Source organism: Thermobia domestica, chromosome 12 (assembly GCF_964235325.1).
Source record: "Thermobia domestica chromosome 12, izTheDome1.hap1.1, whole genome shotgun sequence".
In the NCBI taxonomy this organism is placed as follows: Eukaryota; Metazoa; Arthropoda; class Insecta; order Zygentoma; family Lepismatidae; genus Thermobia; species Thermobia domestica.
In genome coordinates, this window is record NC_137465.1 from 20,621,976 (window position 1) to 20,632,491 (window position 10,516).

General features: G+C 40.4%; 1 protein-coding gene across 1 annotated transcript; it reads left to right on the forward strand.

Moving 5' to 3' along the window:
• The first annotated feature begins 2,154 nt into the window (after positions 1-2,154).
• Positions 2,155-2,721, forward strand: LOC145665893 (uncharacterized). The gene has a single exon (XM_081732999.1). It carries the CDS (start codon positions 2,155-2,157, stop codon positions 2,719-2,721), a length of 567 nt encoding a protein of 188 aa, XP_081589125.1.
• Positions 2,722-10,516: the final 7,795 nt, after the last annotated feature.

Consider the following 10,516-nt stretch of genomic DNA (forward strand, 5'->3'; position numbering starts at 1 on the left):
GTTGAATGAGACAAATCAACATTGGACGTAGCTCAAATGACAGCGTGAGAGCTGAAACACGTGCGTAATAGAGTTTGGCGAACTCAGTCAAACAAACGAATGCCTGTACACCATACGCTAGGTAAAGAGAGAGAAAAAAAGAGAGACCCCGTCCCACCTGTAAAACGTTGTCTATCAGAATCTATCTATCTCTGGCAAGCATTTTTTTTATAATCTTCTTTCTCGGTGAGATAAGTGAGGGACATATAGCATGGATACAGGTTCTCATGTCATTGTTAGATATGGGTGAATTATCAGTAAAAATCCCGGAAGAATTGGTAGCAAAAAATGTCTGAAATTGAGGAAATTCTTTAATATTTTATTTCTTGCAATAGCGAATGGTATTTTTCTCTATATACGGGCTACGTGTATGCTGCCAAGTATTCAGAGGAATAGTTTACCCAGAAGTAGTTTGTGGGTGTTCTTTATATCTCGCATATGAACATTCCCGTTAATTAAATTTATTTACTTTGGTACTACTTATAGAATTTAGAAACGAATTGAAATAAGTTCCATAAAATGTCTGTAGAAAACTTACCCCCCGGATTTCTACGTACAGCTGAGGTGAGAACGAATAATGGAAACTCTTGGGGCTTTATGCAGAGTCGTTCTGACACGTAATTAGTGCTACAATAAAGAGTTCGACTAACATGTGTTTCCTGCAGTAGTCAAGCCTTTAGTATGACGCTGATCATACGTCAAAACGACTCTGCATAAGGAACTTGACATCTAAGTAAGTGGCGGCTACCGGGGAATCAATATGTTTTAATAGAAGGTACCATTGGAATGTACTAAAGGTTGTAAAGATTTAGCCAAAATATTGTTGGCAACACTGCTGTAATGGCGGAATGCTAGTCTCATTGTGAACTGGCTTCTAGTGATTTACACTACGATTAATAAACAATAATGGTGTAAAAGTGAATAGACCTTCTTGTCAGTAAAACCTATTACCTAATTACGATGTAACGTAAATACGAATCCCTGCGAAGAGTATTAAAAATGGCTGTGATACGGATTCTGAATCTAGAGGAGACCGGGGCTTGTTGTGACAGGGGCAGGTTGTGGCAGTTATGTTTTTATTAAAAGTGCAAACAATATACACGATTTGGCGACGCTGATTGACGCCTACAGTCACGAATTCACAGTCTATTGTTTCCCATTAGTGTGAGTCGCGCCGAGCCAGAGCAAAGAAGAATGTTGGTTTTGTGGAGGTCTTGATCTATTTTTGAAGGTAAGTTTGATTTCTGTTTTCTTCAATATAAATAGTTGGAAATATTAATGGTATTTTCTAAAAACTAAAGCAACTATAATACGCATTTAAACGGTTTTGTTTCTTGGTAAAGTAAAACTGAAATACTGAATTGCCAATAAAAGCAAAAAATACCCATTGGGGTTAGTTGTGACAAACTGCTAGGGGTAAATTGTGACAAATGTCACAACTGACCCCGCAGAAAACCAGACAATGGAAGTTTATTGTCTAATTAATTTTATTAATTTTACATAAGAGCTATTATTAATGTTTTGTTAGGAAATGGATACGTTATTAGTATTGGGAAGAAATTTCCGATTTCTAACGCATAAAATCATTAACACACTGCTGATTGTATATGCATCAATGTTTGCATATTTAAACTGGTTTCTTTTGCATATGTCTCTTGTGGATGAGTGTACTCAAGGGATCCCGGGTTCGATTCCCGGTGGAGACACAAATGGTTCGGATCCCATCTTAGTTGTAGATCCCTCCTTAGAACGTCATCACCGTCCCATGGAAAAGAAAGGCAAACCGCCATGGGTTCACCGTGCCCAGATACTTTGAATCAAAGACTGGCCTTTGGACAGAACACCACATTATCATTAACAATAACATCCTTTTGCATGTAATTTGCAGCAATTTGAATTTGCATTTTAATGTTTGCTTCAATCTTTCTCGTTGCAGATGGTACGAACATATAAGAGAAAGAGAAAGGTCAGATACCAATTGAAGTGCACATAGATGCAGCACGAGCATACCACGAAAACCAGGGATCTTCAAGACAAGTGCAGCACAATCTGTACAGATTCTACAAGAAGCAGTTTGTTGCAGGTAATTAGAACCTAGAACTCAGCTTAATTTGCATGGAGAAGAGATTCGACCGACTTAGATTTCATGGTAAAGGTCCTACTGGAAGTATTGCAGGAAATAATCCATCAGGTTGGATGACAGGAGACATGTTTGTGCAATTCATGGAGCATTTTGTCAAACATACAGGCAGTTCTCTTCAACATCGTGTGCTTTTGTTGTTTGATAACCATGAATCTCATATCTCAGTGCAGGTAATCAATTATGCCAAGAAAAATGGTGTTATTCTTCTGTCATTTCCACCTGACACGTCCCATAAGCTGCAACCCCTGGACAGAGGAGTATATTCTTCATTTAAAAAGTTAGTTGCAAATGGAATGGATGCATGGATGGAAAACAATCGTAGATGTGCATTTAGTATCTATGACATTCCGACTATTGTGAAAACGGCACTTCCTCTTAGTGTAAATAAATCTAATATTCCTAATGCATTTAGAATGACTGGTATATATTCATTTAATAGAGACATTTTCACAGATGATGAATTTTTGGAACCGCAGGTAACTGATCGTTACATTGAAGATGATGACCACATTATAAAGTTAGCACTAGGACGTACTTAGCTAACATCACTCAAGTTCAACAACATCCTCATCCTCAACGAACTTTTCAGGTCATAATGAAGAACAAGGACCAACTAACATTACACAAGAAGTGAATTCAGAACTCCCAGATTTACCTGTGAAGGAAACAAACCAGCCTTATCCAGCAACAAACCGTAAAGAATCTGAAATCTTATCGAATGTTCTCAATAGATCTTCTACAGGTAAAGAAAAACCACAACTGTCGTCTATGCAAGTAATGTCTTAAGACGAAACGTCCAGAAATGCCAGTAACCCTCATCATGTTAGTCCCAGCGCCCTTCGTCCGTTACCAAAAGCTATACCCAGGGAAACTAAACAGGAAGGAAGAAGCAAGTGTCCGCTGAACTCACTGATACTTCAGTCAAAGAAGTATTAAAAGCAGATGCAGGAGCAAGACATGAAAAGTCTCTGAAGAAGGGTATAAGCCGTAATATTCTGAACAGCTCTATTAAAAAAGGGGATGAAAATTTCAAAACGTAAAAATGATAGTGACGATGATAGTGAATATGATTTTTTTCTTGTGTGTCTGGAACCATTTTCTAATTCCAAACCCAGAGGATCGTGGGCTCAATGTGCTGACTGTAACCAGTGGTCACACGAAGCGTGCACAGAAGGTAATCCCATTTATGTATGCCACAACTGCAACTCGGACGATGATAGGAGGTCTCTGTAGTCTAGGTTTGCATCATAAGTCATTTCTGAAAGAAATTGTGATTCTATTATAAAACTGAAATGAAATTTTTGAGTTTTACGTCCCACGGTTATGCCGGTTAGGTTAAAGGAGACGGTGATGATGAGAGATGAATGAAATGGTGGAATGAAGAAAGTGGGAGGAAACGGGAGAACCCCGAGAAAACCCACGCACACGGTGTTTGTCCACCACAAAGTTCACTTGGCGGGAGCAGGGTTTGAACCCGGTACCCCAAGCACCAGAGGTGAACGCTCTTCCACTGAGCCACCGCGGCCCCTATTATAAAACTGAGTATTAGGAAGGAAGTATTGTTGGCGCATTTAACTGTGTACGATAACGATAATTTAGAAAGAGTATTCACATGAGAAATTGAAAGTAGTTTCTTTATGTATGCAAAATATTGTTCTTAGGAAACATTACTTTTGCGTTATGTTTAGCACAATTTATATTAAAATTACAATGGCGAAATCGGGCACATTTCTTTCTGTCACAACTTCCCCGATCAAAGTCACAACCTGCCCCAGCAAGGGGCTTGTTATGACAAAACATTTGTGTTTGTTTTATCTATCGTACTGTTCTTATAATGAAAAGTACAGATGCAAAAAAAATTATGGAAGTAGTCTAATGTCCAAACTTTATTTTAAGACAAAATTTTCTGACATTTAATAAAAATGAAATCCTAGAAAAAATAAAAACTTATTTTTGTCACAACAAGCCCCGGTCTCATCTATAGCTCGTTAGGAGGTAACTTTTACCGTTATTACAAAAACATAACAATAGATCATTTATTAAAGACAATCAGAGTAATCCTCGGAACACATTCTCAGTCTGATGTATATTTATTTATGTATATCATATTTCTATCGTAGGTGCAAAGGCAGGCTGGTAGCCAGCCCAAAAATGTAGGGGGGGGGCCGGTTGAAGTTAGGGGGCCCGATCCAACCATACTATAGTTTATCATCGTATTATAGTTGATTTGCAAGCCTACCGTGAAAATGTAGGGGGCTAGCGAAGATTTATGTGGGGGCGGCCCCCCTAGATCCCTTCTGGATACGGGCCTGTGCAGAGAGTTAAGTGTAAGAACTAGCAGATAAATCATGAAGCTATTTTTAATTTGAAGTCCATCATTATTTACTTTTCTTTCCAAGATACACTGAGTGTCTCAGAGAGGGCGGGCAAAACCAATTTAGGAAATGGCTTACTACCTCTAAAAAGTAAAAAAGATACCTAAAAGAAGTGTTTGCTAATATTTGAGAAATAAATCTTCATTTAGGAATTTGATCTTAATTGCTACTAGGCGACATACTAAGGACGGATATACCATTTTAAAAACCGTCATATCACATTTAAAAGTTAAAAGGGACCCCTAAAATAAGTGTTTATTGATGTTTGAGAAGTAAATCTTAATTTCAGGTTTTAAGCTTCAGTTGGATATCATTTCTATTCTACATATGTAACATTTCTAAACGAGAAATTAGTGTTTTATCTTCTCAGGAATTATGAAATTTTAACTTAGTTATGAGTTATATAGCGTATAACAAATAATAATCGCAGTATTTTCAGTACACGAGTGGTGAAGAAATTCTTATGTGATAGTGTACGAATTATGATATTGAATTTGTGTTATAAATTGTTTGTATGTGTTTCAAATCCACCTAAGATAGCATACCATCAGTAGAAACTGTAGTGCTACTGTAGTTATGCATTACCATCAACCATTTATTAAGGCATTATTTTTAAATAATTCAAAAATAATAGGTATCGCTACAGTCCCATTTTTTTCTTTCTCTTAATGGCTTTATCTGAAAAGAGTTCACAGCCTACAAACCAGTGTACGAACACCACCTGAGGGGTTAATGTGTTCCCTGTGTAGTCTATGTTAATGTTCCATGTTAATGTATAGTTAATATATATACTATGTAATCAAAAGTATCCGGATACCTGGGTGAAAATGACTTACAAGTTCGTGGCGCCCTCCATCACTACTGCTGGAATCCAATAAGGTGTCAGCCTACCCTTAGCCTCGATGACAGCTTCCACTCTCTCAGGCATACTTTCAATCAAGTGCTTGAAGGTTTCTTGGGGAATTCACGTAGTGCTGAAACCATTCTTCACGTAGTGCTGAACTGAGGAGACGTATCGATGTAGGTCGGTGAGGCCTGGCACGAAGTCTGCGTTCCAAAACCTCCCAAAGGTGTTCTATAGGATTCAAATCAGGACTGTGTGCAGGCTAATCCATTACAGGGATGTTATGGTCGTGTAACCACTCCACCACAGGCCGTGCAGTTTAGGGATGCACGCGAGACGCGAGAAGTCTCGTCTCGTCTCGCGTCTCGTCTCGCATTTGCGAGACGAGACACGAGACGAGACTGAAAATTTTATGCGAGACGCGAGACGAGACTAAACCATGCGAGACGAGACTCAGTTAAGTCTCGCACGAGAAGTCTCGCGAGACTTCTCGCAGTCTCGCAACATTTATGAATTACATGTAATTATATATTTAGTGATTTTACATTTATTGAATTTTCTAAGTTGAGTGTTAATGCCTCCAGGAACAAAAAAGTGATTGGGGCAATAGACATTTTATGAGATTTATTATTATTCAAGGTTGATTTTCAGAATTAAAGCCTTCTTTAGTTTCTAAACATCATTAAAAAAGAAAAGCTTTGTAAATTGGAAATTTATTACAACATCGATTTAGGACTTTATTTTGCGACACAAACACATACACGCGGGCGCGCACGAATACATGAACTTCTGTTTTTTGGTCTGGAAAGCGAATAAGACTCCCTATTGCTGCAAAATGTGATATTTCTGTTGTTTCTGTCTTTTTCACATTACTACTAGCGATTTATGTTGGGGGATGGTGGGGAAATCCCCTCTCGTCAAAGTTTATCCCGGGTCCGTCTCGCAGAAATAACATGATATTTTTACATGGAATAAGTATTTTCTTTGTATATATTTATCAAAAACATCCCCCTCTAGTTCGGAAGTTTAATTCAAACACTGGTTTGGTATAATGGCCCTATAAGTTTAATGCGAGATGGTAGGAATGGCCCTTTATCTGTCAGTAATTTTATTTTCTAGATCTGGCAACACTATATAAGTTGAACGCGAAAGTTGATAAAATGCGATAATGCAACATTGCTACAAGCGCGAACGAACCAAAAGAATTGGGTCGTATTGTGTTGTGAGGAGTTCTTTTGTTGTCTACAAGCTCTTTTGGCGGTATAAAAACAACTTTATAATGGAAAATCACCCTTCAAGGAAACGATCAAAACGTGTAAATGTTGATAGTGGCGACGATATTTTAGAAGAGCCAAATATTGCTGGAGACCACTAAGCTGGAAAACAATGTTGGATCCAGCAACAATTTATGCTGGTTTTGCTGTAAATTATGCTATTAACCCTTTGGGGATCCCATGGTACAATCTGTACCATACGGGATGTTTCATGGTACATTACGTTATAACTCTCCTATTTGAGCTTTTTCGTCGTTTTTTTTTTTTTTTTTTCAAGTCCAGAGGCATTGTAGAAGACCTTACGTATGGTTTCACACCTTCCTGCGTCGAGACATAGGAGGTGATGACGTCATAATTCTAAAATATATATTTTCTTTTAATATTGCGGGGCCGGTCTATGTTCATTATTTTTTGGCGGGCTTATTTTTACAAGATTGAAATTTTGCACAAACATTCAGTCCACCGAGTAGTATTTACCAGATTATTTTTTCAGATTTCTGCGTTAAAACAGGGGGGGATCCAAGGGGCGAAAAGTTGAAAAAAGGGATATTTTACCAAAAAATCAATTTCTTCGCGATTTTCCCACCTTAGATACATGATGGAGACAAGTGAATGGTACCGCCTGAAAGGCAGTTCTATTCTGAAGAGAATGATGTGCGACACATGACCCTAGGGTAATTAGGGAAGTGTCAGGGAATTTTTATGAAAATATACTTCTGTATAAGGGAATTTTGGACATTTTCGGTATTATTTTTTGCGGGCTTATTTTTGCACCTAGAAGATTGAAATTGTGCACAAACATTCAGTCCACCGAGGAGTATTTACGAGATTTCTTTTCGTACTTCTGTGTTAAAACATGGGGGTACAAAGGGGCTAAACGTTGAAGAGGGAAATTTTTACCAAAAAATCCCTTTCACAGGATTTTCTCGCCTTAGATACATGATGGAGACAAGTGAATGGTACCGCCTGAAAGGCAGTTCTATTCTGAAGAGAATGATGTGCAAACAATGATCCTAGGGTAATTAGGGATGTCTCAGGGAATGTTTAAAAATTTCCCTCTGTATACGGGAATATGTGACATTGTCGGTATATATATATATATATATATATATATATATATATATATATATTGGCGGGCTTACTTTTGCACCTGGAAAATTGGAATTGTGCATATCTCTGCATTAAAACAGGGGGGTCCAGAGGGGCTAAAAGTTGAAAAAAAGGATATTTAGACCCAAAAATCCCTTTTTTTGGGATTTTTCCGCCTTAGATACATGATGGAGACATGTGAGTCATACCGCCTGAAAGGCAGTTCTAAGCTGAAGAGAATGATGGGCGAAACATGACCCAAGGGTAATTAGGGATGTCTCAGGAAATTTTTTACCTGTGATCATGGTGTGTTACTGTAATTTGGGGCATGGTGGGAATTCCTGATAAAATTTCTTCCGCCCTTACTATTCAAGATAGAAACTTGAAATTTGGCACACACATTTAGTATACCAAGTACTATTTATCAGATTTTTTAGATGAGTACGTTCACACAGGGCCGCTCCAGAGGGGCCCAAAGTGCGAGAAAAAAATTCCCTCCGTAATTGTTCCTTTGACATCATTTTTCCCGCTTCTGGTATATGGTATGATCATACAAGTGGTACCATTTGAAAGCCAGCTTCATTCTGAAGAGAAAGAGGTATGAACCATGATCCTAGGATAAATAGTGACGATGCAGTAGCTGCTTGACTGAAAGTCTAAAAAATAGCCCAAAAAGCCGGGTACCGGAAAGGGTTAATTTGACGAAAATTAATGGTCCAGGAATCAAATTCCAGCACAACTTTTCTTTTAATTTGGAGCGGAGGGGACACAAGTTCGGATACCATGTTGAACTTTAGGTTCCGTCTCCTTAGAATGTTATGAACATTCATCCCATGGAAAGCAATGGCAAACCACCAAGGATTCAGCTTGCCAAGGGACTTTTAGGTCAAATACCTGCCTTCGGACAGAATATCACATCATCATTCATTAACAGCCATAGAATAACACATTGCAAAATTTTGACCAGAATATATGCGAGATTGCGAGACCATGCGAGAAAGTCTCGCGCGAGACGCGAGACGAGACTCAAAATTTTATGCGAGACGCGAGACGAGACTTCACATTTGCGAGACGAGACGAGACGCGAGACAAGACCAACATTTGAGGCAGCGAGACGAGACGAGACTTTTCCATTTCTCGTCTCGTTCCGTCTCGCGTGCATCCCTAGAACAGGTACACGATCGTGAAATGAAATCTTTGAGTTTTATGTCCGACGCTTATGCCGGTTAGGCTAAAGGAGACGGTGATGATGAGAGATGAGTGAAATGGTGGAATGAAGAAACTGGGAGGAAACGGGAGAACCCCGAGGAAACCAACGAGCACGGTGTTTGTCCACCACAAAGTTCACTTGGCGGGGGCTGGGATCGAACCCGGGACCCCAAGCACCAGAGGTGAACGCTCTACCACTGAGCCACCGCGCCCCCTAGGTACATGATCGTGTTGAAAGATGCAATCGCCATCCCCGAATTGCCCTTCAATAGTGGGAAGCACGAAGGTGCTGAAAACATCAATGTAGGCCTGAGCTGGAGAGTGAAATCTTTGAGCATTATGTCCCACGGTTATGCCGGTTAGGCTAAAGAAGACGGTGATGATGAGAGATGAGTGAAATGGTGGAATGAAGAAAGTGGGAGGAAACGGGAGAACCCCGAGAAAACCCACGAGCACGGTGTTTGTAAACCACAAAGTCCACACGGTGCGAGCTGGAATCGAACCAGTTACCCCAAGCACCAGAGGTGAACGCTCTACCACTGAGCCACCGCACCCCCTAGGTACATGATCGTGTTGAAAGATGCAATCGCCATCCCCGAATTGCCCTTCAATAGTGGGAAGCACGAAGGTGCTGAAAACATCAATGTAGGCCTGCGCTGGAGAGTGAAATCTTTGAGTTTTATGTCCCACGGTTATGCCGGTTAGGCTAAAGGAGACGGTGATGATGAGAGATGAGTGAAATGGTGGAATGAAGAAAGTGGGAGGAAACGGGAGAACCCCAAGAAAACCCACGAGCACGGTGTTTGTCCACCACAAAGTTCACTTGGCGGGGGCTGGGATCGAACCCGGGACCCCAAGCACCAGAGGTGAACGCTCTACCACTGAGCCACCGCGCCCCCTAGGTACATGATCGTGTTGAAAGATGCAATCGCCATCCCCGAATTGCCCTTCAATAGTGGGAAGCACGAAGGTGCTGAAAACATCAATGTAGGCCTGCGCTGGAGAGTGCCATGGAAAACAACAAGGGGTGCAAGCCCCCTCCAAGAAAAACACGACCACACCATAACACCACCACTTCCGAATTTTACTCTTGGCACTACACAAGCTGACAGATGACGTTCACCGGGCATTCGCCATACCCACACCCTGCCATCTGATCTCCACATTGTGTACCGCGATTCGTCACTCCACTCAACGTTTTTCCACTGTTCAATCGTCCAATGTTTACGCTCCTTACACCAAGCGAGGCGTCGTTTGGCCTTTACCTGCGTGATGTGGGGCTTATGAGCAGCCGCTCGGCCATGAAATTCAAGATTTCTCACCTCACGCTTAACTGTCATAATACTTGGAATGGATCCTGATGCAGTTTAGAATTCCTGTGTGATGGTCTGGATAGATGTCTGCCTATTACACTTTACGACCCTCTTCAACTGTCGGCGGTCTCTGTCAATCAACTGACGAGGTCGGCCTGTATGCTTTTGTGCTGTACCTGTCCCTTCACGTTTCCACTTCACTATCACAACAGACACAGTGGACCTAGGGA